Source organism: Coturnix japonica, chromosome 26 (genome assembly GCF_054131305.1).
Source record: "Coturnix japonica strain WE chromosome 26, WE-NBRP24, whole genome shotgun sequence".
Taxonomy (NCBI): domain Eukaryota; kingdom Metazoa; phylum Chordata; class Aves; order Galliformes; family Phasianidae; genus Coturnix; species Coturnix japonica.
Genome location: NC_140688.1, coordinates 3065355 through 3093205, shown reverse-complemented (window position 1 = coordinate 3093205; position 27851 = coordinate 3065355). Strand labels below are relative to the sequence as shown.

The 27851-nt window shown below is 48.5% G+C and overlaps 1 protein-coding gene across 1 annotated transcript; it reads left to right on the top strand.

Moving 5' to 3' along the window:
• The first annotated feature begins 683 nt into the window (after nt 1-683).
• On the top strand, nt 684-26823 carry LOC146756631 (zinc finger CCCH domain-containing protein 11A-like). The gene is made up of 8 exons (XM_085524242.1): nt 684-783; nt 13197-13312; nt 23678-23774; nt 24541-24699; nt 24920-25030; nt 25253-25315; nt 25556-25639; nt 26160-26823. The coding sequence occupies exons 1-8, from the start codon at nt 684-686 to the stop codon at nt 26654-26656; spliced, it is 1227 nt and encodes a 408-aa protein (XP_085380368.1). The 3' UTR covers nt 26657-26823.
• Nucleotides 26824-27851: the final 1028 nt, after the last annotated feature.

Sequence of the window (27851 nt, the reverse complement as noted above, 5' to 3'; positions counted from 1 at the left end):
CTCCAGCTGGTACAAGCCAGGAGCCAGGTGGAAGAATATCTCCAGCAGAATCCAGACAGCAAAGCACTCATAGAGTACCTTGCGCTTCTCCATGTTGGTTAAAGCCAGTTCTCCCTCCTCATTTATCAGAGGGAGTGCACTCTCCCAGGTCTGTCACTTCTGCCCAGTGCACCTGTAGGCTCCCTTCTGGTTATTTTTACATCCCTCGCCAAGTTCAGTTCCATCTGTGCCTCAGCCTTCCTGATCCCATGCATGTCCAGACAGCATACCTGGCCCCTTCCCAGCTACCTGTCCCTGCTTCCACTGCATACAACAAGCATGCGGGGCAGGGCCAACCAAGGAGTCCTATTAAAACTAGTGCCACCAAAAACAGCTGACGAGCCTTGGTAATTGGGACTCCTTGCTGGGAGGCACTGAGGCCCCGAATTTGCCACCAAAAATAACCTCTCCAGAGCAGTTTGCTGTTATCTGGGGGCACATGTCACAGATGTTAAGAAGACTCTACTGCCTCTGATAAAATAGAAGGCTACTACCCACTCAAGGTCTCATTCAAGTAGGGTCCCAGGAGGCTGCAAAAAAGGAAATTACAGAACATTAAAAGGGACTTTGAATCCCTTGGGAAGATGTTAAAGGGAGCAGGAACACAAGTAGTCTTCTCTGTACTGCTGACTGGGGGCTGAGAAATGAAGAGGGAGAATGGGCCAGGTAAATTACTGGCTCAGGTAATGGTGTCAGATCAAGGTTTTGGTTACTGTGATCTTGGGCAGGCCTTTGAGAGACCAGGTATGTGGACATCAGACAGAATGTGACAGAGCAGGTGGGGCAAAAGCATGCTGGGGAGCAAGCTGGTTGGATTGATTACCAGCACTTTAAACTAGATTCAGTGCAGGGAGTGGATAGTTCCTTGTGATAGAGAAGGGACAGGGAATGCTGTCATTTAAGGAAACTGCAGGGGAAATCCTCAATTTGTGAGGAGTCTTGTATTTCGATATCATATTTAGTAAAATAAGTTTTTCCTCCTTAGATTGCCGCTGTTTTTATCCCATTCCCCTTTTTCCCCCTCCTTTCTGGGCCCCTGGGGGGGCCCACGGGGTGGCTTCCCCTGTCACGGGCATAGGTAAATCTAAGTAACCCATGACAGATTTTTTAAAGATTAGTCAAATGCAGCAGTGGGTGTGGAGAAAGAACAAAGAAATCTGTAACGGACTGTGATCAATTATTATAATTTCCATTGCCATCGGACTAGCAGCTGCGCCGAGCCCGGGACCGGACCGAGTTAGAGTTGGGCTGCCGGAGCAGTGAGGCGGAGCGTGTGTGGCCCCTTGGGGTTCGGTGCCTGCGGATATGATATCGAAATACAAGATAACACAATATAATATAATTGAGGCTAACAAATCGAACAAACAGAGAGAGAGAGAGTCCCCGAAAACAGAGAGGCCTACTGTGAACTCTATGCGACACGGCTGGAACGCTTCCCACTCTCCGAGAAGTCCGAGAGAAGGAGGAGGGCACTCCAGCCTGGGAACGAGATTATACAGCGTCCTGGTCCCGTGACTTATCATATCCCAGAGAACAACAGGGGTAACGTAGTCTTCTTCTGTGGACTGCACATTCAATAGAAGTATCCATACTTTACATGATGTTATGATGTGGAATACTGATAGCAAAATTACAAAATTACAAAACCATGACACACGGTGAACACCAACCCCGTGTGGCTGCAGTACTTGATGGAAACTACATTATTTGGGTGACCCTTGAGGGAAGCAATTTCCTGACCCGTCACCAAGTTCCACATCTTACAGCTCCGGTCTGTAGGAAGAAGAACGTGCCTGAGAGAGTTGGGCTAAGGAGTTCATCCGTGGCGTGGAGGCACCGACTCCTTCCCAAGCGCTGCCTCCCACCACCCACAGCTCCACTCCAGGGCAATGGAGCCAGCCTGCTCCAGCACCTGGACATCAGAAGGCAGGGACAGGGGAGCAGCCCAGAAGGAGCCATCCCTGCCATGCACCCCAATTCCCCACACCAGCCTGGGGAGATCTATGAGAATAGCGCATAAAAAGCCAGCAGCCCCCACACCTGTTCTGTCCAATATATGCCTTTTTAGGCAGTGAAAAGCAGTTCATCGGTGGCATCCAGGCAGAGCACAGGCTTGGTGTGTCCTTCTGCCACAGAGACGCACTGCAGTGGGGCTGTCCGGGCATTCTTGGTGCCACCCACTGGATTAATGATGCCCCCTGCATGGGAAAGAAAAAAGGTGGGGTAGGTATGTGGAAAGGCACAGCACTGTAAGGTCCTACAGGCATGGGAAAGTACGAGCTGCCTCACCCCCAAGCATCTTCCACTTCCTGGTAGGGCAATGGGCCCCTCCATCTGAACTCAGGCATATCTGAGCAATCATCTTCATGGAAAAACTTGGCATCTCCCCACTAGCAGCCCCTGCCTAACGGCTCTGCCCAGGTGACACAGACTGTGAGACGTGATGCTCACGGCCTCTGCTCTGAGCCAGGAAACTCAGCTCATTGGACCTCAGCTCAGTTGAGGACAAACTGCACTTTCTCCATTCTGAAGCTCTGCCAGGAACGCTTCATTAGACCAATTTCATGGCAGTTCCTTCAAGCTGCCAGCCAGCCTGTGGTTGGTAAAGTTTGGAAACGGAGCTGTACTCCTTTTAAAACCAAAAGGATGACAGGGGGCAGCACTGGCATTTGCACCCAGCACCCTGTCCCCGATGCTGGCTCAGAGGATCCATCCTCACCAAACCTTCTTCCAAAGGACGCCCTGCAGGCACCTCATCCCTCCGGCCACAGCTTCTGCCAATCACTTCCACATCAGAGTGTTCAGAACACTGAGGTCCAGCAGCCCCACTGCTGCAGTCCTGAGCTATGTGGACACCAGCAGCTCTTTCCTGCTGGCATTCCAAGCGCTGCCTGGGGCTCTGAGCTATGCTAAATCTTTTCCCATGAGTAGGCAAAACAAGGCAGGAGGCTGGAGAAGAGCAGGCCCAGGGCTGCATGAGGTCTGCATTAGTCAGGAGGGTGAAGGTAAGCTCATTAATTCGGGTTTCGAAGTCACACGCGTGCGATGCGTGCGATCTCCTTCTCAATTAGCAGCTTTGCTCACACATTCAGCAGCTCTCCTCTGACCCCTAGTGTTGCTACTGGTCTCGAAGTGACACCGACACCAAAGGGAAATCCCGGCTCCCCAGGGTGAGATGCGATCAGAGCAAACAGCTCAAGGCGACAAAGCACACACGCGCCTGGAGCCGTGTATCCAGTGGTTGCTGAGAGCAGAGCACCCATCAGCACCAGAGGTGCTCCTAAAGGGCAATGAGAAGGTTGTCCTTGCACTGGGACAAACTCAGGAGCACATTCACCCCGAGGCTGAGCTCTGCACAGCAGTGACTTGGCTTCTGGGGCAGAGAACTCTACTCACACAGGACCCAGCACTGCAGAGATACAGCCAAGAGTGGGGAACGCCTGCACGTATTTCCCTGGAAGATGCTTGCAAGAAAAACACACTGACAGTGCCCAGTGTTGCTCACCCCAGCATTACAGTCCTGCTGGAGAGCCAGGGATGGGACAGGACATGCTGACAAGAAATGACACAGAGTGTGTGATGAGGACCTCAATCTGCTTATTATGTGGATGATGCGGAGAGGTCTGGCTGATGGAGCTTCTCACTGTGTGAGTCGGTCAGCATTAGAGAAAGCCAGCATGGAGTTCTGTGAGCTTTTGCAGGGGACGAAGAGGCGCAGAAGCTGCTACCCACCTTTGGTGCTCTGAGAAAGTTAACTGAGAGAATTGGAAGGGAGACCATCAGCTGACCAAATGGACACCAATAGGTCAGGTCCTGATCAGACCCGACGGAGGGCCATGGCTCCCAGACCCTATGCCACTCCTTGTCAAGGGCAGGAAACACGTCTGTGTCGGGACCCCAAGTGGGCCCTGCTGGCTGCCGGCACATTGGGTTAAGCCGGCACCAAATGACGAGCCATCCTGTGCACCGTGAGGATCCGAACATCTCAGCACCAGTTTTGGTCAACAACTCCTTGGTTAATGTCTCCAGTGCAGCCAGTGATTTGACGTCAGCACTGGGCAGCGGCTGCTGGTAACGGCACATGAGACAGCGTTGCTCCCAATGTGCCTGAAGGTCCGAACTGGGAATCCAGCCTTCATGCCGGACTGATAGTTTATGAGCGGGGGAGACCTTGTTCCTGGATAGTCCCCCAGTGGTGGACATTCAGAACGATTCTGCACAGCCAATATGTTTTTGTCTTCTTATTTGGTTATGGAGTGTGACATTATAATGCACACTGGACAGAACTGGATTGCCATGAAGATTCTGTACAATAGTGTTACATTGAACTTGGAGAAGTTGTAACTCCATTGTGTACTGTGCTGTTATCTTGAACTTGAATGCACCGTTCTCTACAAGTTGACTAAGTGTTGCCATACAGCATTTCACAATTTTTAGGCAGATTGCTGTTGTGTGCTTTCAGGTTTGTAGTCACTGCAGCTGCATCTCTTTGGTATGTTATTATGACAGTTTCATTGTTTTTCGCATATGTTTAATGATTGATTCATTTGCGGAATAGCCTTAAATGTGCAAATCACCTTTGGGGTAACAGGGAGTATGCAGGGGAACCTTTACAGGGGCTGCAGATAATAAAGAGGGGGGAGATGTTGGGTATTGGGCAGGTGGTGCCTGCATGCACCAGCAGTGGAGTCATGGAGGTCATGGGTATCTGATAGGGGTGGTCACCTGTACCACTATATAGGGTTTGTGGCGCGGCATTAAACTGGTACTTTCAGCGTTACACACTGTGTGTTCTGGTTAGCATTTGGGCTGCTGTGCTAACAGATGTGTCTGGGGTTATCTTGTTTTAAAATGGAAGGGCTCGTAAGGAGCAGAGGGATGTGAGGTATTTCTAGTCCGCTTCATGCTCCCGATTCCAGAACCCTTCCAATTGTGAGGAAACAGAAGTGCTGAGCTGTGTGCGTGTTCCATGGTGCAGAGTCCAGTGACAGTTGGTGCCCGGCGTCTGTGCGGGGCAGCACCGAGGTTGTTAGAAGCATAGGAATCTGCCAGAGAGGAATCTGATGTGAAGGTACTAAAGGTAAAAGGCAGCATTTCTATCAGTACTGGAGGAGGGTAGGAAACTTTGTCCTTAAGTGCTGTTTTTGTTCCCTTTGTCATGCAGTCAATCCAGCAACTAACTTGAGAACCCGACTTCTCCTCTCTTTAGTTTAGATTTGGTGAAATTCCCTGAAAAAAAAAAAAAAAAAAAAAAAAATTTCCTCGAAAATTCACTAGTGTCTGTGTGAGTAAAAGGTTCCAACCTTTATTGACTATCGGAAATGCTTAGCTCAGAAATGTGCAGCACTTTAATGAAAGAGTTCTGAATCACTTGAATTTGATCTTCTGTCTGGCCTGGTTGCAGGTTTTACTGCATTTGGTACCTTAAAAAAAAAAAGCAACAAAACAAATCTAAAATACCAAAATATTTGATTTTTACATCAGAAAAGAAAAAAAAAAAATGAACCAACCCAAACCCTTGTTGTGGCTGAGCAGAACGTGCTGCAGCTCCATGCAGTGCTGAGTTACAGTATACAGGCACATTGTGTGGATTTGTGTATTGATACGCACTGGCATGCTTTTGCTGTACAGGTAATAAAGACGGAGGATGGTTTTTGTGGATTCTTCAAAGGTGAAGAATCCTTGAAGACCAGAAATTCCAACTTACAGAATTTGACATAGGCAAAGTGAGGAGGAAAATTCTTCCTAACCTGTTATAATTAATTAATTCACGGATTCAGTGTTGGTTCGGCCTATAGGAGAAGTGAACTGCAAAGCTTTGAAGATCACTGTATTTGCTGAGGTTGTTCAGGTGGTTGAGCTTGAAGACCTGCAGCGGTCAGACAAATGTGTTGGGGTTACTCACTGCTGTCACTCGTGGTGTTGAAGGAGGGGCTCCATTGGAGGGCTTGCAGCCGTGCAGCCCAGGGACTCCGTGCTGAGTCAGGGTGATGTTACTAGAGTTTGACCAGTGTTGAGGAGGGCAATGTTTTGAAACAACTGCTCCTGAGAGACTGATTGAATGAAGAGAACAAAGCTGGGAAGACGGGTGGGCATTCCTCATTCTTTTCTGCTTGTCGGTGTTTTGCTTAGGGTTCCTTTTCAAAAGAAGATTTCACTGATCAAGACTGTAGAAGACTTTCAGTCCAAGGAAGCACGAGCCAGCTCTTTGAGAAGCACAGGAAGAGCTGCACAGAGATCCCCGAGACCAGAACTGCTTCTGTGCGCTGGTCCAGCATGTCGATTAAAGGAAATGATTGCTATTTCTACTTCTATTCCACTTGTAAAAAGGTCTGCTTGGGTTTTTTCCTTCACTTTTTCTTTCTTTCAGTTCTGAAGTTAAGAGGAATGGGTAGAATAAGTAGAAGTATTACTGGTCTTCAGCAAACTTCATAACTAATTGCATTGTACAATAGAGCAACTCGCTAAAAATGAGCTCAAAGCATGGCCAGTTCTCAGGCTGTACTATTTCATTTTCCTCTCTTGGTTTCCATTGGGTTACAGGGAGACAACTGTCCCTTCAGGCACTGTGAAGCCGCTTTGGGCAATGAAACCATCTGCACGCTGTGGAAGGAGGGCCGCTGCTTCAGGAATGTCTGCAGGTTCAGGCACATGGAGATCAGTGTGAGTGTTGGCTCCTCAGAGTTTATCACCAAACCCACTTCTCATTTCTTTAGGTGGGCTGAATGTGCTTTTGCAGATTAGGTTCATTTGCTTTGAAATGATGATGGTTCCTACGGTTAAGAATAGGGGAGGAAGCAGAGGGAAGAGAGCTCAATGGCATTGGTATATCATAGCAGAATATTCTTGTAGTTGATACCAACAGTGTTCTATCAACAGATACTAAAGAACCACATCAATCAGACAAGCATTCTGCAAGGTGTGTTAGTTTAACCCCTTCTAAACTGGTGTCCTCACCCACAGAATGCTAGGAAAGCTCAGTGAGCCTGGTGCTCCCAGCCTGCGCACGCTTCAGAGTGGTGTTTGAGTGCTGCTTTGTGGCAGTCTGCTCACTGGCACCATCTGGAGCTCAGTCTCCCTTTGCAGATCTTAGGTCCATGTTACCATCAGCTCTTCTTCCTTTCTGTCTTCAGAAAAAACGCAGCATGATTTCCTGCTACTGGGAGAACCAGCCAGCAGGCTGCCAGAAATCCAACTGTGCCTTCCATCACACCAAGGGACGTTACCTCAATGGGGTTTTCTTTCCACCAAGCCAAAGTGAGTTTGTCTTTTTTAGGTACGAAAGATTAACTCTATTACTCACAGGTGGGTATAGTGTCATAAAGAATGCCAGGTAACGTTCACTTGTGAGCTGATAGATAGGTTCAGAGCTGAACTTTGTGCTCTTCTGATACCTCAGTTTTATCTTGCATGCTCAGCTTCTCTCTGCTCCTGTGGCCTTTGCCTTGCAGGTTGTTCTCCTGCATTTAAGCTTTTACTGGGTGTCAGGGAGATGAATGTTGTGTAGGGGGGGATTTCTTTGTTCACAGAGAAGCCATTTGGATGGGCAAGTGGAGACTCAGCATTTATCTGTGTGGGTTTTCAGCCTTGCCTGCCATCTTTGTGCAGTGGATAATCTGATTGAATTCCTACCGCATAACTGAAGAGACTGATTTTTTCTTTGCTTGTACAGACCAGCTTTCTAAGGAGGGAGAAGAAACAAAAACACCTGTCCAGCAACCAGCTGAAGAAAACCATCATGGATTGCAGATAATTTCCACTACAAAATCTGATGCTGATACAAAACAAGGTATTCCAGGATTAATCAGAAGCACTTGCCAATTAACTCCAAAGCAATTCATTGTACAAACACAACAGAACATAGGGTTGCTGAATGGAATCAGCTATTTCCATGATCTTGTTCCTACCTTGTAACTTCATGTGCCTTTCAGATTAGGAAGGTAAACTCCTTTGTTTACATCATTAGAGCAAGACGAGGCCACAGCATGGAGTTTAAGTGCCTGTATGTGCATCTTTCCAACCAGTGGTGAAAGCCACATTTGCTGATAGAGGAATCTAATGTCATATGGATGGGATAAAGTAAGGGATAAAGCCTACTTTTAATATCCAGAAGGATGAAAGGAGGGCAGCAGACAGACATCAGGTCCATGGTGCTCTTAGCTGTGGGGAGAGCTGACAGGGTCTGTTCTGCATGCTTCTGAGCAGGAGGCAGTTTGCAGAGCTGTGGTCCTCAGCGTGTGCCTCTGTCCCTCAGTCTCATTTACTGCTCTGTGTTCCCAGATGACAGTCTGAATTTTGGAATAAAAACACTTGGATCAGAAGGACCTTCAGGAGCTCCTGCTCATCGTCTCAAATCTCAGATTGTTCGTGTGCCTAAGAAGGAGAATGTGCGGACACTGGTCAGCACTGTGATGCTGCCTGCAAAGCAGGGTAATGATGAGTACCTTTGCTTCCATTTGGTGGCTCCTAAGTGGAATGGATAAATTACAATTGGGACTTACCCTGAGTGCATTACAGTTGCAATATTATTTTCTGTCAGGGCTGTCAAAGTGGTGTCTTTTGGTTGTATTTGTTTTGGGTGGGAAATGGGCTCACAAGACAGTAATTCTGTTGGTTTCTGTCAAATAAGCACTTTGTTTTTCTTTGTTTTAGGGGAGGTGCCTGTGAGTCAACTGAATACTGCTGATAAACCTGGAAAACGGAAATCCTCTGTAGGTAAGGGCTGCTTGTGAGCTGCTGTTTGGCTGCCTCCACGTAAATGGGAGGGCACTGCTGAAGCAGGAGGGAGGAAAGTGTGTCGTGGGTCTGTGATGACTCCAAGTGGCACACAAGTGTAGCAGCTGAAAGGTGAATTTGAGAACATACACTTGGAGAAACCAAAGTTTGTGGTTGACTTGTAAAAATCTTTCTCCAAAGGAATTATCTTAGGAATGTTGTTGTTTTCTCTCTGTAGCTGATGTCAGTGGCCTTCCGCTGAAGCGCAGCCTCGTAGAAAGGCTGGGGAAGAAGATCGAGGTTGACAGAGCACCAAGGAGAGGTAAATGGTCATCGGTGTTTGCTGCACAGATTCTCTAGGCTTTCTGCTTATTCTTTCTCAGGAGCGTTGTTGTTGGGAACACGTATATTCTGTAATATTATGACAAATCTGGAAACTTGAGCTCTCGTTGTAATTTCTTGTAATCCTTATGCTTCTCCTTTCTTGATGATGACAGAGAAGGGTGCCAAGCCAGCAGGGGAGATCTGGAAGAAGAGACGACTGGAAGAAGAGAAGCAAAAAGTAGAAGAGGTTCTTACTGAGAAGAGATCTAAGGATAAGCGCAAGAAGAAGAGAATTTTCCCTCCACCTGAGCCTGGTAACGTGAAACTGGAAGAGCCACCGCGTAAAATCAAGCGATTGGAAGAAATGCAAATTAAAAGCTTAGAAGAAATCAAGCAGGAGAAAGCCCTGCGGATGCAGCAGATCGCAAAGCCAGCAGGTAACGAGGTGTTTCACTGTCTGCTCTGCTGAAGTGCTTCTCCTGTCAAGCAAATGGAGTTTGCTTAGAATTGCCTGGGCTGTTTCTTACCAAATGCAAAGGCAGGAAGTGCCAGGATGTCCATCCATGTGTTTTTCCATTGAATCCGTGGTGTCTGCCTGCTTCATTCTGGAGAATTCATTCGCTGTGAGGTTTTGTAATTCAGTTTCTCCTGTACTTTCTTTCTGCCATGTTTTTGGTGTGGCATGTTCTGTGTGTTGACGCCAAGGTTATCTTCATCTTTGGCGTGTTGCTTGTTTTAATATGTAAATGTGTTTGTAAAGCATGGATTGAGTTTTTAACATGGGGGCCAACCTCTGTCAGAAAGGTCAGGGGGGTGAGTTATTCATTGGGCAGGTGAGAGAGGCTTCATGATGAGACAGCATGTGAAGGAGGGAAGAGCTTGGATACTGTATGGACTGCGAGATGTCGCCTCTCTCGTGTTCTTTGTTATTGAATGTGAGGAAATAAGCACATGGAGGAAACACTGGCACTCAGGTTTCTTTCTATGCTTGCTGTTGACCAAGTGATTTTCTTTTTCCTTGTTTTAAAGCACCTGGAAGAGAAGAGGAAAAGACTGTGGAATGGAGCAGGGCTGCTCCCAAAGCTGTCTCTGCACCCGCAGAGGTGAGTCCCTTCTGTAGATGGACACAGTGACACAATTTCTTCACATGTTCTTGTGTCTCACTGCTCACCATGTGCCACCATCATGAGTGCATTCCTACCTTCCTGCCTTTGGTGAAGAGCTGCAGCCATGTTTCACAATCCTGGTACTTTCAATGGCTTTCCCAGACAGCTTTGCACTCCTCAAACTCAGAATTGATCTGATTGTATCTGGCAGTGAGGCAGTAACCCTGCTGGCACCAGGTACAACTTGTGAGGTTAACGTGGGAGCACTGGATACAAAAAGGTCACGATGGCTTCGTGTTCAATGAAATCAGACTGTGGGTGGATATTGTGTAGGGGAACAGGAATGACTTTCTGTTGCTCAAATAGAATGTGGTATGTAACAGCTCTAGCACTGTACTGATTTAAACGAGCACTGAAGAAGAGGAGCCTCCAGCTAAAAAAGCAGCTTTGGTAAGGAGGGGAAGAAGTGTCAGTGCTGTCCTGGTCAGGCTGATACTGAGATACAACTCCTGTAGAAAGTGTGGAGAACTGAAATGTTCTGCAGGTTTCCTTTCAAAGTAGTCACTGTGTGCAGGATGCTGGATGAATGGCAGTGTGTGCACAATGCTCTGCAGCCCTGTGATTCCTCTGTAGTGTGAAGGAATTTGTCCATTAATGCTGCATTGTTAAAAAGACCTGAGGTGCTCTGCAGCCTTCACGTGGTTGTTAACATCCTTCAGGAGCCCCTTAGCCCCCGTGTTGGGTTCAGGATCAGCAGTGCTGAAGGAGAAGCACTGCAGAGGAAGGATCTCCTGAGCAATCTTTGTCTTTCTTTGACTTTGTCTTCCTTTCTTTGACTTTGTCTTCCTTCTTCCCAGACTGCTGCTCCAGCCCTGCCGGAGGTCAGCCTGCTCACCAAGGCTGTAGAAGATGACACTGAAAAGTTCATCTCGGAAATCTCAGGAGGGGAAATGGAAGCAGAAATTGACTTGGACCTGGAGAAGGATGAGGATGATTTCCTTCGTGAACTTTCTGAGATGACTGACTGTTGAACTGCGTAGTAGTTATTATAGTATGTTAAAAAAAAAACAAAAAACACAAACAAACAAACAAAAAACCAAAAAAACAACAAAACAACAACAACAAAAAAAAATTTTTTAATTTAATAAAAACCTTTTCTTTTTGGTTGGATACCCCAGGGTGATACTTTACTAAAGGAGGCTTCACAATAATGAGTCTTAAAGCACAGCTGAAATGGTAAAAGATTGGCAGACTGCATTCCATTGTCCTGAGTTTTCCTGCTGGTCAGAGTTGAGGCCCTGTGCATCCATTCCCTGCTCCTGGTTGGCTCCTTTCAGCAGCAAGAGGACAAAGCAGTTCTGTGACAGCCCAGAAGGACGTCCATCTGTGTGCTGCAGTGCCTGGCAATTGATCTCCTGATTCAGTGACGCTCTGAAGGCTTCAACCTCAAGCTCCTTCCTTCCTCCTCCCTTGGCCATGCTCAGCGTTGGGTGCAGCTGGAAGCTTCTTCGGTGCTCCCATTTCTCGGGCAGTCCCCATGTCTAGCCTGGAGTTCTGCCAGCTCTTGAGTATTTTTGGTGTATGCTTTTGTTTATGACTTGAATCCTTTAAGGCAACTTAATGACAATGTGGGGGTGGGAGGGAGCAGAATTATTCTTTTGTTTTGGACCAAATGTGCCACCAAGGCGGGGGGTGCTTCCTGCCTTCCAGTTATCAGCAGTGATGCAGCAGCAGTGTGAGAAGTGGGACCTGCATGCCACTGCTGCGTTATTCCCTCCTTTCCCTTTTGCTGGATTTCCAGTGCTGTTTGCTGGCAGAGCTTGATGCTGTGCTGATGATTTCTGGAAGCCAACACGTGTGCGCTTCGCTTGTCTCAGTTCAGAGTGCAGCCATCCCAGCCCTGCTGTGGGCACAGTGCAGCCCTGGCCCTGCTGGAGGACGCCGTGGTGACTCTGTGCTTCAGCAGGGTATTGAGTGGTTTTCTGCTGCCTCTGGGTGGGACTGTGCCCATGTCGTGTCTGCCACTGTTACTGTAAATATTTTATCCTTTCCTTTTGTATTTGCCTTCTATTTAAGATATTGTATGAACGTAGTCCGGCTCCTCTGTTTATGCTGGCGGCTCTCAGCTGTGTTTTTAAATAAACCTGGCACAGGACAGCAGTGCTGTACGTCTGCCTGCAGCTCTTGGAGGGAGCAGGAGGGGAGCCAGGAGTGCTGCTCCAGCAACATCCTGGTGCTGCTGCCACCAGGGTTACTGCTGTGCTGCTGTTATGAGCTCCATGGAAGAGATGAGCTCCAGCACTGCCTCCTCACACTTATTTGGTTCTGAAGCCTTCAGTTGCTATTGGCCGTGGCACATTCCATGCAGTGTGAATCTCTCTAACAGACATAACTGTATCAGTGGAATTGTGGGGGCTGGGAGGGAGGACACAGTGCTGCTGAGAGCAGGGCCAGGCAGCCCAGCATGCTCAGCACCACAGCCAGGTGAGGCTGGCAGTTCAGTTACAGGTGTGTGTGCAGCTGGTCACCACTCAGCCTCCCCCATTGCAGCTCCCTGTGTCCCACAGTTCCCCCATCCCCGTTCTCCCGCTGTCCCATTGTCACCCTGCCACACCACTGCTGTGTGCACTAAACCTTTATTGCCCCCCGAAGAGGTCCTCATTGTACACCACCTGCGCCCGCTTGTCGCGGTGTGAGCCCTTGGCACTGTTCTTTACGGCTGTTGGGGCACAGGATGGGGGCAGGGACTCAGCACTGCTGGCACCCCCACACCGTCCCTGTGCCCCCCCAGTGCCCCCCAGCTCACCCAGGGTTCCCCACAGCCTGGTCAGCTGATTCCATCTTCTTGTAGGTGACAAAGGCACAGCTGTGGGGGGGTGAGGTCAGCACAGCTTCCACCCCATTCAGCACCACCCCACAACAGATGCACCCATACATCACTGACTCACCCACAGCTTTGCCCACGCCCCCTGCCCCTCTGCCCATCCTGCTCTCGCCTCCCCCGCTCCTCAGGCTCCGGCTCCTGCTCCCAGTCCAAGCGGCTGTCGCGCTCTCCCCTCTCAGGGGGGTCCCCACGTCCCCCACCAGCTTCAGGGTCCCGCAGGTGCTTGCTGGTGCAGACGAAGCTGGTTTGAAAAAATTGCGGGGGCGGAGGGGGGGTGAGCAAAATAAACACAGAGTGAGGGCACAAATATGGGGGAGAGAACAAAATAAAGGGATAGGAACCACAAATAATGACGTGGGGGCAATAAAGAACTGGGGGTTGGGGGTGATGGCACTCACTTCTCATCGGGGTACCATCCCGTTCTCTGCAAGCCACGATGTTGTGGGAAGCTGTGGAGGAAATGTATTCTCTCTAAGAGAGGGGAGCAGGTATCTCCTAAATGCATATCCGAGCTGGTAAAATGGGCTCATATGAATGGACACCTTCAGGAGGTGGCACTGATGTTCACTGTAGCCGAATGGCGAGAAATAGTCGACCATCTGTGGGAATTTGTTATCTCCAAAAATAAGGAATACAAAATAAATACATTGAAGAATATGCAAGCCGAGCGGCAGTTCGCTGCTGCTGTGGTACAAGCTCTATCCGGACCTAGTGCTCAGTCAAGGTCAGAACTTGACTCCCTGTTACCAGGAGTTTCGTACTCCGTTTGCTCAACAGCCTCACAAGTCAGGGCTGCCGCAGAAGCCCCGAATAATCCCCCGTCCTCGACCTCTTCAATGTCTCTGGCAGATCCGGTTTTGGCTGGTGAGGAAGGTGCGGTGGGGGGGGGGGCTGAGGGGTGTGCAGAGCAGCAAGAAGCTCCTGAGAGTGAAAGCGACTCGGATAATGGTGGGAATGAGAAAGCATTGGAGGAACATAATAAAACATTAACTGAGGAGCTGCAGGACTTAGAACTGTGTATGAAGGAGGCATCAGTCTCTTTGAGCGTTTCACCGATGTCTTTACAGCCCCTGTCTATGCGATTCCCCCCCACACGTAGCGATCCTCCACCTTTGCGTTGGTCTGGAGTCATTAGAGACATGATATTGGAGGGACCGTGTCAAGCTGTGTTTCAGCTCGCTTGCCCGCTGATAGACGATCAGCAGGGAGCTGCTCGGTGGGAAGTGCATCATTGGAAATTGTTACAGCAGGCTGGTAAGACTGTGACTGACTATGGGATAGATCTGAAGCTTCTAAGCAAATCATTCAATGGATTTTCACTGAGGATACTCATATGACACTAGACACTTCTAATCTTGTGCGGTTGTTACTAACACCACCAGAATACGTTGTTGGTCTCATCTCAAGGCAGAAAATAGCATCCAGCCTTTATAGTAACTGTGTTTGTGTGTTTCTTTCCTAGTGGAATTGCTTTGTAACTTGCGGTGTTATAAATAATATTAGTAATGGTTTGACATAGTGTGTGATTTTCTGTTACCAATGCAGTTCTAAGAATTAGAATTTTAGGCATTATCCATAGATCAAATGTGTGTTAAAGAAAGGATTTGATGTAATCAGTGCTGTAATCTATGGGAATAGCTCTTTTAGTATGTTAGTACTGCTCACTCATGATGTTATTAGCCTATTAATTAGCTTTTCTTAATTTGCAAAGACAAAACTTGGAAAGGAATCCCAGGCAAAGGGATGACCCTGTATTGTAGAATGGATACGTCTCTTACACCCAACTAATTGGGATTTTAAAAATATGACCATGCATCACTTGAGACAAATGTGCATACTAATAGAACTAAATTTGATAGTTTATTCTGTTTTCCAGGCAGCTGTTCCACTTGGGCTCTGTATCACGCACTGGCCATGCAGATATGGTGTACAACTGGAAGAAATCCTTCAGACCCTGAATGCAGGAGAGAGTCTGTGATGGGTGAGAGAGGAAAGGTGCACTTTGAAGCAGGGAAGGCCCTGCTGGCACCGCCTGTCGCAACCACCACCAACACGGTTTGCTGTTTCTCAAGGGTCAATAAGTAATAATGCCCCTAGTGATACTCCAGCACATTTGTCCTCTAAAACTGGTTCTATCTGACATGCAACTTCATAAAGTTCAATTATTAATTATTAGCTCAAAGGCATGGTTATGAGCATCCTAAAAGCATTTGTTGCACAATAGTTAGTGGCCATTAAAAATCAATATATCAGAGTATATGAAAGTTGAAGACTTTTCCTAACTAGTGACATGTGAACACAATGGGACCCTCATGGATTTATTTCCAGGTTGCAGAAACTTAGGTTGCAGAGCAAACGAGTTTGTTCTTTTTAGTAGGTTAAACAGTAATGTTGTTATGCTGTGTTTGACTTGTCTCTTTTTCCACTTCTAGGGGATTGTCAATCGAGGTCTTGATTGAGTTATAATGGTTATGTTATTAATATAAGTAGTGTTGTTATTCTATAGGCAGTAGCTTGCTAATTAATAAAAAAGGGGGGGTCGCCGCGCTCCGACCCCGCAGAGCTCCACTCCATGCGGTACTTGGAAATAGGGATGACGGATTCCGGCCCCGAGCAGCCCTGGTTCTTTGAAGTGGGGTACGTGGATGGCGAAATCTTCGTGCACTACAACAGTTCCGGTCGGAGGTACGTGCCCCGCACGGGGACAAGTACCAGTGCTGCGTGGAGCACGCCAGCCTGCCCCAGCCCAGCCTCTACTCATGAGGTGAGTGAGGGGATGTGGGGCTGGGGGGCTCTGGGCTGCCCCTTCCCCTGCTGACAGCCCTGCCTTCCCCCAGAGCAGTCACAGTCCAGCCTGGTGCCCAACGTGGTGGGGGTGGTTGTCGCCATTGTGGCCATTGCCATCATGGCTGGCGTTGGATTCATCATCTACAGACGCCATGCAGGTAAAGGTGGAGGGGTGTAGGAGGACAGTGGGGGCTGTGGGGGGATTTGAGGCTCCCTCAGGAGCCCTCAGCCTGGCTGTGATGTGAACCTGTGCTGATGCATCTCTCTGTCTGCAGGGAAGAAGGAGAAAGGCTACAACACGGCGCCCAGTGAGTGATGAGGGCAGCGCTGTCCCCCACCTCTGCCCAGTGCCAGGGCAGCATTGGGGTCCCCGATTTCTCCCAGGGTTCCCCTTCCTGGTGCTCAAAGCTGCTCCATGCCCCACAGCAAGAACAGGGCTGGGGGTCATGGCTGTGAGAGTCCTTCCTTGTTTTCTGGCTCCAAGCTTGCTTCCTGAGGTGTTTCTTGTGAGAAGACTCTCAATGATTTATTGAAGTGGCAAGTAATGGGTGCTACCGTGTGACAATCAGTATCACTTTTTGGGTATTTGAATATTTGAAAGCACCTTCCTTCAGAGCTGTTTGCCTCCAGAAGAGTGCTCAGGACTGTTTATGAGCGGAAGATCTGGCCCGGGACTAAATAGCTCCAGCTTGGTGTGGGAAATCTGGGTAATGAAGCCATCGTGCCCTGTGAAAAACAGGATGCGGATGGGTATCCCTGCTCCCTCTTATCTGCTGGCAAGGCTCAGAAGATGGGAACAAAGGAATTTCTGCTAAGATCCCAGAGCCAGAAGCTTCCATTCCAAGGAGTGCTGACTCAACTACTTTGGATTCGAGCTGTCACTCCAAAGAGAGCTGACTTGACCACTTTGGACATATAAATAAGTTGGTGCTACCATTGGAAATTGTCATCGTGGTCACCATTAACAGAACAACGCCTGACGACCCACCACGACTGAAGACCAATGACTGAACTACAAACCTCGATGGATCCATGGTGGTGAATATCTCCCTCTTGCTTCCTACAGAGACTCCTTGCTTCTATTTCATATTTTTACTGCATTCCCTTCCCCATCACCCTACACCATAATAGCGTCCGTCCTCCCCTTCCCCATCTCCCTGATAAAGTCTTGTAATAAACTGGTCGGACCAATGTTTGAACCGTTGTTTCTTAATCCCGCACCAGGTATACGCATATCAAAGAACCTTGCCTCCCTCCTACAAACTGGGCTGAGACAATGGCTCTTCTTACCTTACAGGCCAGGAAGGTGGAACCAGCAACTCGAGCACAGCTGCGGTGTGGGGCTGGGGGTTGGAAGGGGTCCCTGTGCTCCTTGTGCTCCTTGTGGTGCTGCACCAGGGCTGGGCTGGGACTCTGCAGGGAGCTGAGGGTTGGGATGTGAACGTGGCCCTATGGGACACCATCTCTTCTTCTTCACACAGGAAGTAACCAAACCGTCTGAGTGCTGTGCTTCAGCCTGCAAGGGGCCAACTGGCCACACGAGCATTTGGGGTCGGTGATGAACACAGCCCCATCCCCTCTACCTCTCACATCTCCCTCTGCTTCCTATGCTGTTATGCTTTTCCTGTGCTGCTTCTTGTGAAATAAAGTGTTGGGCTGTTCTGTGCTCAGCCTGCGGCGCATTCTGCTCCGTGCTGTGCTCAGGGTTGGGGTGGATGAGGGGACCTCTCCTCATCCCTCCTCCCCCCACCCCACACTCTTTGCCCATTGCTCCATTTCACACTGCTGCTCTCCTCCTCCCCTTTGCACTCCCTGTGCTATCTGCAATGCTTTGGCATGAAGACGTGACTGGAAAGTTCATCCAGTATTGGGCTGAGCTGTGCTTCACCCCATAACCCACAGTGCTGCCACAGCCACATTCTGAGGGCAGACACCCAGCATCCATAACCAACCATGCACTGAGGCTGAGCTGCCCACACCCCACATCCCAACCTGCTCCTCTACAAAACATCTCCGCTTTATTCCATACAAATCCCAGAGCATCCCACTCTTCCCATCCTGCAGCGGGGAGCGGAGACAGCCACAGCTCCCCATGTCCCATCGCATCCCACTCCAGCTGCCCTGTGGTCCTCAGTGCTGCAGCAGCCGGCTGTAGGATCCACTGCGGGTCCTCAGTTCGGTGGGTGTCCCCATCTCAGCCATGGTGTCATGCTCCAGCACCACAACATGGTCTGCCTTCTCCAGCATCTGGGGTTGATGGCTGATGAGCAGCATTGACTGGTCCCCCCTGTTGGGCATTGGGTAGGTTTGTGGCTTGGCATTAAACTGGAACATTCGGTGTTACACACTGTGTGTGAGTCCCGTCTGATCCCATGTGCGGAGGCACGGTACTTTCACACAGCAGCCTTGATTTGTCGCCGGATCGGGAGGCGACAGCCTTCATGTCAGAAATGTGGACAAATGCTTCTGTTGTCTGAACCGTCTCTTGGCCCTCAGCACAATGATGCGCAGCCTTTCCAACCCTTCACAGCACTGCTAGGTACCAAGTGTTGTGCTTTAAGTCTGTTGTACGATGAGTGGCAGCAGAGACTTTCCAAGTGAAATGCTTCATGCTGTAGATAAACAACAACAACAAATACAGCTGGGTTAATGTGGTCGTCTTCCTGTGGCATATTAGTTGAAGCAAAAAAGAAAATCCCCATCCCTTCTTGCTGGTGCTCTTGGCCACCCCCAGGAAGGGCTAAAAATTTATTCCAGGTCCTTTCCCTTGAGCCTTTGCTGCAGAGGGTCCCCACAGATTCCATTCCAAGATCTCCCTAAGCCTCCCTGTTTCCTACAGCTGTAGGCACTGATCCTAAAACAGCTGGGCTCTGTTTCCAGCCTGTGGGACCCCAGGAGTTCCTCACACCATCTTCTGCAAAGCCAGAGCTGCCCACAGTCCCCCACAGCCACTCTTCCCACTACATACGTCAGGGTGCGGATGCAGCGCGCTGGGTCCCAGATGTTTCACACTTTGATGTACGACGTGGACACGGTGAACACCAACCCCGTGTGGCTGCAGTACTTGATGGAAACAACATTATTTGGGTGACCCTTGAGGGAAGCAATTTCCTGACCCGTCACCAAGTTCCACATCTTACAGCTCCAGTCTGTAGGAAGAAGAACGTGACTGAGAGAGTTGGGCTGGGGAGTTCCTCCGTGGCGTGGAGGCACCGACTCCTTCCCAAGCGCTGCCTCCCACCAATCACAGCTCCTTTCCAGGGCAATGGAGCCAGCCTGCTCCAGCACCTGGACATCAGAAGGCAGGGACAGGGGAGCAGCCCAGAAGGAGCCATCCCTGCCATGCACCCAAATTCCCCATGCCAGCCTGGGGAGATCTATGAGAATAGCACATAAAAAGCCAACAGCCCCCACACCTGTTCTGTCCAACATATACCTTTTTAGGCAGTGAAAAGCAGTTCATCGGTGGCATCCAGGCAGAGCACAGGCTTGGTGTGTCCTTCTGCCACAGAGACACAATGCAGTGGGGCTGTCCGGGCATTCTTGGTGCCACCCACTGGATTAATGATGACCCCTGCATGGGAAAGAAAGAAGGTGGGGTAGGTATGTGGAAAGGCACAGCACTGTAAGGTACTACAGGCATGGGAAAGCACGAGCTGCCTCACCCCCAAGCATCTTCCACTTCCTGGTAGGGCAATGGGCCCCTCCATCTGAACTCAGGCATATCTGAGCAATCATCTTCATGGAAAACCTTGGCATCTCCCCACTAGCAGCCCCTGCCTAACGGCTCTGCCCAGGTGACACAGACTGTGAGACGTGATGCTCACGGCCTCTGCTCTGAGCCAGGAAACTCAGCTCATTGGACCTCAGCTCAGTTGAGGACAAACTGCACTTTCTCCATCCTGAAGCTCTGCCAGGAATGCTTCATTAGACCAATTTCATGGCAGTTCCTTCAAGCTGCCAGCCAGCCTGTGGTTGGCAAAGTTTGGAAACGGAGCTGTACTCCTTTTAAAACCAACAGGATGACAGGGGGCAGCACTGGCATTTGCACCCAGCACCCTGTCCCCGATGCTGGCTCAGAGGATCCATCCTCACCAAACCTTCTTCCAAGGGACGCCCTGCAGGCACCTCATCCCTCCTGCCAATCACTTCCACATCAGAGTGTTCAGAACACTGAGGTCCAGCAGCCCCACTGCTGCAGTCCTGAGCTATGTGGACACCAGCAGCTCTTTCCTGCTGGCATTCCAAGCGCCGCCTGGGGCTCTGAGCTGTGCTAAATCTTTTCCTATGAGTAGGCAAAACAAGGCAGGAGGCTGGAGAAGGGCAGGCCCAGGGCTGCATGAGGTCTGCATTAGTCAGGAGGGTGAAGGTAAGCTCATTAATTCGGGTTTTGAAGTCACACGCGTGCGATCTCCTTCTCAATTAGCAGCTTTGCTCACACATTCAGCAGCTCTCCTCTGACCCCTAGTGTTGCTACTGGTCTCGAAGTGACACCGAGACCAAAGGGAAATCCCGGCTCCCCAGGGTGAGATGCGATCAGAGCAAACAGCTCAAGGCGACAAAGCACACACGCGCCTGGAGCCGTGTATCCAGTGGTTGCTGAGAGCAGAGCACCCATCAGCACCAGAGGTGCTCCTAAAGGGCAATGAGAAGGTTGTCCTTGCACTGGGACAAACTCAGGAGCACATTCACCCCGAGGCTGAGCTCTGCACAGCAGTGACTTGGCTTCTGGGGCAGAGAGCTCTGCTCACACAGGACCCAGCACTGCAGAGATACAGCCAAGAGTGGGGAACGCCTGCACGTATTTCCCTGGAAGATGCTTGCAAGAAAAACACACTGACAGTGCCCAGTGTTGCTCACCCCAGCATTACAGTCCTGCTGGAGAGCCAGGGATGGGACAGGACATGCTGACAAGAAATGACACAGAGTGTGTGATGAGGACCTCAATTGCTTATTATGTGGATAATGCGGAGAGGTCTGGCTGATGGAGCTTCTCACTGTGTGAGTCGGTCAGCATTAGAGAAAGCCAGCATGGAGTTCTGTGAGCTTTTGCAGGGGACGAAGAGGCGCAGAAGCTGCTACCCACCCTTGGTGCTCTTAGAAAGTTAACTGAGAGAATTGGAAGGGAGACCATCAGCTGACCAAATGGACACCAATAGGTCAGGTCCTGATCAGACCCGACGGAGGGCCATGGCTCCCAGACCCTATGCCACTCCTTGTCAAGGGCAGGAAACACGTCTGTGTCAGGACCCCAAGTGGGCCCTGCTGGCTGCCGGCACGTTGGGTTAAGCCGGCACCAAACGACGAGCCATCCTGTGCACCGTGAGGATCTGAACATCTCAGCACCAGTTTTGGTCAATGTCTCCTTGGTTAATGTCTCCAGTGCAGCCAGTGATTTGACATCAGCACTGGGCAGCGGCTGCTGGTAACGGCACATGAGACAGCGTTGCTCCCAATGTGCCTGAAGGTCCGAACTGGGAATCCAGCCTTCATGCCGGACTGATAGTTCGTGAGCGGGGGAGACCTTGTTCCTGGATAGTCCCCCAGTGGTGGACATTCAGAATGATTCTGCACAGCCAATATGGTTTTGTCTTCTTATTTGGTTATGGAGTGTGACATTATAATGCACACTGGACAGAACTGGATTGCCATGAAGATTCTGTACAATAGTGTTACATTGAACTTGGAGAAGTTGTAACTCCATTGTGTACTGTGCTGTTATCTTGAACTTGAATGCACCGTTCTCTACAAGTTGACTAAGTGTTGCCATACAGCATTTCACAATTTTTAGGCAGATTGCTGTTGTGTGCTTTCAGGTTTGTAGTCACTGCAGCTGCATCTCTTTGGTATGTTATTATGACAGTTTCATTGTTTTTCGCATATGTTTAATGATTGATTCATTTGCGGAATAGCCTTAAATGTGCAAATCACCTTTGGGGTAACAGGGAGTATGCAGGGGAACCTTTACAGGGGCTGCAGATAATAAAGAGGGGGGAGATGTTGGGTATTGGCAGGTGGTGCCTGCATGCACCAGCAGTGGAGTCATGGAGGTCATGGGTATCTGATAGGGGTGGTCACCTGTACCACTATATAGGGTTGTGGCGCGGCATTAAACTGGTACTTTCAGCGTTACACACTGTGTGTTCTGGTTAGCATTTGGGCTGCTGTGCTAACAGATGTGTCTGGGCTTATCTTGTTTTAAAATGGATGGGCTCGTAAGGAGCAGAGGGATGTGAGGTATTTCTAGTCCGCTTCATGCTCCCGATTCCAGAACCCTTCCAATTGTGAGGAAACAGAAGTGCTGAGCTGTGTGCGTGTTCCATGGTGCAGAGTCCAGTGACGGTGCCCGGCGTCTGTGCAGGGCAGCACCAAGGTTGTTAGAAGCATAGGAATCTGCCAGAGAGGAATCTGATGTGAAGGTACTAAAGGTAAAAGGCAGCATTTCTATCAGTACTGGAGGAGGGTAGGAAAGTTTGTCCTTAAGTGCTGTTTTTGTTCCCTTTGTCATGCAGTCAATCCAGCAACTAACTTGAGAACTCGACTTCTCCTCTCTTTAGTTTAGATTTGGGGAAATTCCCTGGGAAAAAAAAAAAGTGTCTGTGTGTCACTAGTGTCTGTGTGAGTAAAAGGTTCCAACCTTTATTGACTATCGGAAATGCTTAGCACAGAAAAGTGCAGCACTTTAATGAAAGAGTTCCGAATCACTTGAATTTGATCTTCTGTCTGTCCTGGTTGTAGGTTTTACTGCATTTGATACCTTAAAAAAAAAAACAAAACAACAACAAAACAAACCTAAAATACCAAAATATTTGATTTTTACATCAGAAAAGAAAAAAAAACAACAACCCAAGCCCTTGTTGTGGCTTAGCAGAACGTGCTGCAGCTCCACGCAGTGCTGAGTTACCGTATTCAGGCACATGTGTGTGGATTTGTGTATTGATACGCACTGGCATGCTTTTGCTGTACAGGTAACAAAGACAGGGGAAGGTTTTAGTGTTTTCTTCGTAGGTGAAGAAACCTTGAAGACCAGAAATTCCAACTTACAGAATTTGACATTGGCAAAGTGAGGAGGAAAATTCTTCCTAACCTGTTATAATTAATTAATTCACGGATTCAGTGTTGGTTCGGCCTACAGGAGAAGTGAACTGCAAGGCTTGGAAGATCGCTGTCTTTGCTGAGGTTGTCCAGGTGGGTGAGCTTGAAGACCTGCAGCGGTCAGACAAATGTGTTGGGGTTACTCACTGCTGTCACTCGTGGTGTTGAAGGAGGGGCTCCATTGGAGGGCTTGCAGCCGTGCAGCCCAGGGACTCCGTGCTGAGTCAGGGTGATGTTACTAGAGTTTGACCAGTGTTGAGGAGGGCAATGTTTTGAAACAACTGCTCCTGAGAGACTGATTGAATGAAGAGAAGAAAGCTGGGAAGATGATAGATAGGAGCACAGCTTAACTTTGTGTGCTTCTGATATTTCAGTTTTTTCTTGCATGCTCAGCTTCTTTCTGCTCCTGTGGCCTTTGCCTTGCAGGTTGTTTTCCTGAATTTAAGCTTTTACTGGGTGAATGTTGTGTAGGGGGGGATTTCCTTGTTCACCCAGTAGCCAGTTGGATGGGCAACTGGTGACTCAGCATTTATCTGTGTGGGTTTTCAGCCTTGCCTGCCATCTTTGTGCAGTGGTTGTAAGGTTAGGATCAAAGTTTTAAATTGATCCTTTTCTTCCTGTAGCTACGCTGCCAAGTCCACCAGAGTCTGCAGGTGACGATCTGAGGGCAGCTCAGATAACAGTGCAGCAGAGCAAGCTTTCCGTGCAGTCCGATCCCTCTCCACAGTCGATGGAAGTGATGGAAGTGGAAAACTCAGAGAATGTCCCAAGCCCGACACATCCTCCTGTTGTCATCAATTCTGCAGATGATGACAAAGGTGATGGTGAGTGTGGTTGATTTCCCGGTTCTCTAGTACTCTATTCACTTAGGCTGCTTCTATGGGTTTACCAGGTAAGTGTAGCTGTTTAAATAAAGAACCCATCTGTAGTCACTTACATTTGTACTTAAGAATATTAACTGTGGGCTGAATTGTCATTGTATGAGCTACATAAATGTGGGAAATCTGATTGAATTCCTACCGCATAACTGAAGAGACTGATTTTTTCTTTCCTTGTACAGACCAGCTTTCTAAGGAGGGAGAAGAAATAAAAACACCTGTCCAGCAACCAGCTGAAGAAAACCATCATGGATTGCAGATAATTTCCACTACAAAATCTGATGCTGATACAAAACAAGGTATTCCAGGATTAATCAGAAGCACTTGCCAATTAACTCCAAAGCAATTCATTGTACAAACACAACAGAACATAGGGTTGCTGAATGGAATCAGCTATTTCCATGATCTTGTTCCTACCTTGTAACTTCATGTGCCTTTCAGATTAGGAAGGTAAACTCCTTTGTTTACATCATTAGAGCAAGACGAGGCCACAGCATGGAGTTTAAGTGCCTGTATGTGCATCTTTCCAACCAGTGGTGAAAGCCACATTTGCTGATAGAGGAATCTAATGTCATATGGATGGGATAAAGTAAGGGATAAAGCCTACTTTTAATATCCAGAAGGATGAAAGGAGGGCAGCAGACAGACATCAGGTCCATGGTGCTCTTAGCTGTGGGGAGAGCTGACAGGGTTTGTTCTGCATGCTTCTGAGCAGGAGGCAGTTTGCAGAGCTGTGGTCCTCAGCGTGTGCCTCTGTCCCTCAGTCTCATTTACTGCTCTGTGTTCCCAGATGACAGTCTGAATTTTGGAATAAAAACACTTGAAGAAATTAAACTGAAGAAACAAAAGGATAAAACCAAACAACAAAGTGGTGAGTTCATATGCCCTACTTTGTTATCCTTCTGATAATACTCAGATAGCTGGCACTGTGTTGGGGAATAGAGCTGTGCAGTGGTTGTTGCACATTGGACAGTAGTGAGTAACAAATGCGCTTTGGTCTTTGTGACGGTTCTGTCAGGTTTGCTTTTGTTGTTGGCAGTGGCTTTTCTTTTTCTTGTTGTAAACACTGTCTGTTTGTTCACTTGGATCAGAAGGGCCTTCAGGAGCTCCTGCTCATCTGCTCCAATCTCAGACTGTTCCTGTGCCTAAGAAGGAGAATGTGCGGACACTGGTCAGAACTGTGACGCTGTCTGCAAAGCAGGGTAATGATGAGTACCTTTCTTTCCATTTGGTGGCTCCTAAGTGGAATGGATAAATTACAATTGGGACTTACCCTGAGTGCATTACAGTTGCAATATTATTTTCTGTCAGGGCTGTCAAAGTGGTGTCTTTTGGGTGTCTTTGTTTTGGGTGGGAAATGGGCTCACAAGACAGTAATTCTGTTGGTTTCTGTCAAATAAGCACTTTGTTTTTCTTTGTTTTAGGGGAGAAGCCTGTGATTCGACTGAATATTGCTGATAAACCTGGAAAACAGGAATCCTCTGTAGGTAAGGGCTGCTTGTGAGCTGCTGTTTGGCTGCCTCCACGCAAATGGGAGGGCACTGCTGAAGCAGGAGGGAGGAAAGTGTGTCGTGGGTCTGTGATGACTCCATGTGGCACACAAGTGTAGCAGCTGAAAGGTGAATTTGAGAACATACACTTGGAGAAACCAAAGTTTGTGGTTGACTGTTGTAAAAATCTTTCTCCAAAGGAATTATCTTAGGAATGTTGTTGTTTTCTCTCTGTAGCTGATGTCAGTGGCCTTCCGCTGAAATGCAGCCTTGCAGAAAGGCTGGGGAAGAAGATCAAGATTGACAGAGCACCAAGGAGAGGTAAATGGTCATTGGTGTTTGCTGCACAGATTCTCTAGGCTTTCTGCTTGTTCTTTCCTGGGAGCGTTCTCTTTGCGTGCTTGCTGAAGTCTTCATCACTGGGATTTGAAGTTCCTTTCCCTGCCCCGTTTTGAAACGTGAACACAGAGCTGGCATTTATGCAGCATCCCTGGTTTGTTCCGTTCTGTAGTTCAAGGCATGAAGTCTCTGAAGGAGAGACAGGGACATACTTGTGCTCAGATAGATAATAACTAGGTATTACACCTGCTTTCCCCTTTTTCCTTCTCATGAATTTAGACCACTTCCACAGAGCCCTAAATGTTAATTTGAAAGGGAAAAATGGGACTGGTTTTCAAAATATAGGACAGGTGGCTTAGAAGAGAAAACTGCAGAGTGAAGCTGTCCTGCGATGCGCTGCTGGGAACACTCATATTCTGTAATATTATGAAAAATCTGGAAACTTAAGCTCTCGTTGGACTCTCATTTAATCATTATGCTTCTCCTTTCTTGATGATGGCAGAGAAGGGTGCCAAGCCAGCAGGGGAGATCCATGTCAAAACTCTGGAAGAGATCCGTCTTGAGAGAGCGAATCAGCGAGGAGAAACCCCAGCTGCCCCCCAGGCAGAAGGGTGCTGTAAGGTGGAGGATCCCAGCTCCGGGGTGAGGCCTTCCCCTGCAGTTCACATCAAAACCTACTCGGAAGCCCTGGCTGAAAGGAAACACAAAGGACTGGAGGAAGAGAAGCAAAAAGTAGAAGAGCTTCTTACTGACAAGAGAGCTGAGGGTAAATGCAAGAACAAGAGAATTTTCCCTCCACCTGGGCCGGGTAAAGTGAAACTGGAAGAGCCACGGCGTAAAATCAAGCGATTGGAAGAAGTGCATATTAAAACCTTGGAAGAAATCAAGCAGGAAAAAGCCCTGCGGATGCAGCAGATCGCAAAGCCAGCAGGTAAGGAGGTGCTTCACTGTCTGCTCTGCCGAAGTGATTCCCCTGTCAAGCAAATGGAGTTTGCTTAGAATTGCCTGGGCTGTTTCTTACAACATGCAAAGGCAGGAAGTGCCAGGATGTCCATCCATGTGTTTTTCCATTGAATCCGTGGTGTCTGCCTGCTTCATTCTGGAAAATTCATTCGCTGTGAGGTTTTGTAATTCAGTTTCTCTTGTACATTTTTTTTTCTGCCATGTTTTTGGTGTGGCATGTTCTGTGTGCTGATGCCAAGGTTGCCTTCATCTTTGGCGTGTGTTGCTTAGTTCGATATGTAAATGTATTTGTAAAGCAGGGATTGACTCCTCAACATGGGGGCCAACCTCTGTCAGAAAGGTCAGGGGGGTGAGTTATTCATTGGGGAGGTGAAAGGCTTTGTGATGAGACAGCATGTGAAGGAGGGAAGAGCTTGGATACTGTATGGACTGCGTGATGTCGCCTCTCTCGTGTTCTTTGCTATTGAATGTGAGGAAATAAGCACATGGAGGAAACACTGGCACTCGGGTTTCTTTCTATGCTTGCTGTTGACCAAATGATTTTCTTTTTCCTTGTTTTATAGCACCTGGAAGAGAAGAGAAAAAGACTGTGGAATGGAGCAGGGCTGCTCCCAAAGCTGTCTCTGCACCCGCAGAGGTGTCCATTCTGAAGATGGACACATTGACGCAATTTCTTCACATGTTCTCATGTCTCACTGCTCACCATGTGCCACCATCATGAGTGCATTCCTACCTTCCTGCCTTTGGTGAAGAGCTGCAGCCATGTTTCACAATCCTGATACTTTCAATGGCTTTCCCAGACAGCTTTGCACTCCTCAAACTCAGAATTGATCTGATTGTATCTGGCAGTGAGGCAGTAACCCTGCTGGCACCAGGTACAACTTGTGAGGTTAACGTGGGGGGCACTGGATACAAAAAGGCCACGACGGCTTTGTGTTCAGGGAAATCAGACTGTGGGTGGATGTTGTGTAGGGGAACAGGAATGACTTTCTGTTGCTCAGATAGAATGTGGTAGGTAACAACTCCAGTACTGCGCTGATTTAAACGAGCTTGCTTTGTTAATTGCACACGTTTGAAACAGTGTTTTCACAGCAAAGCATGGATCTTGTTATATGCAGGCATTTATGAAAGGGTCAGTGACCCAAGTGACAGGAATGTACTGTTCCAGGTGCAGCCGTTTTTGCAATATCTCCAATCTGATTTCCTTCATACACTCCCCCTGGTGTTTGTT

Excerpts from the sequence above, each read along its gene's own strand:
- LOC146756631 (XM_085524242.1), top strand. The coding sequence starts at position 684 with ATGAAGAGGGAGAATGGGCCAGGTAAATTACTGGCTCAGGTAATGGTG. Across the intron at positions 13,313-23,677 it reads TGCTGGTGCAGACGAAGCTG|TCGATGGAAGTGATGGAAGT; the intron begins GTTTGAAAAAAT and ends CCCTCTCCACAG. Across the intron at positions 25,316-25,555 it reads AAAACAGGAATCCTCTGTAG|CTGATGTCAGTGGCCTTCCG; the intron begins GTAAGGGCTGCT and ends TTCTCTCTGTAG.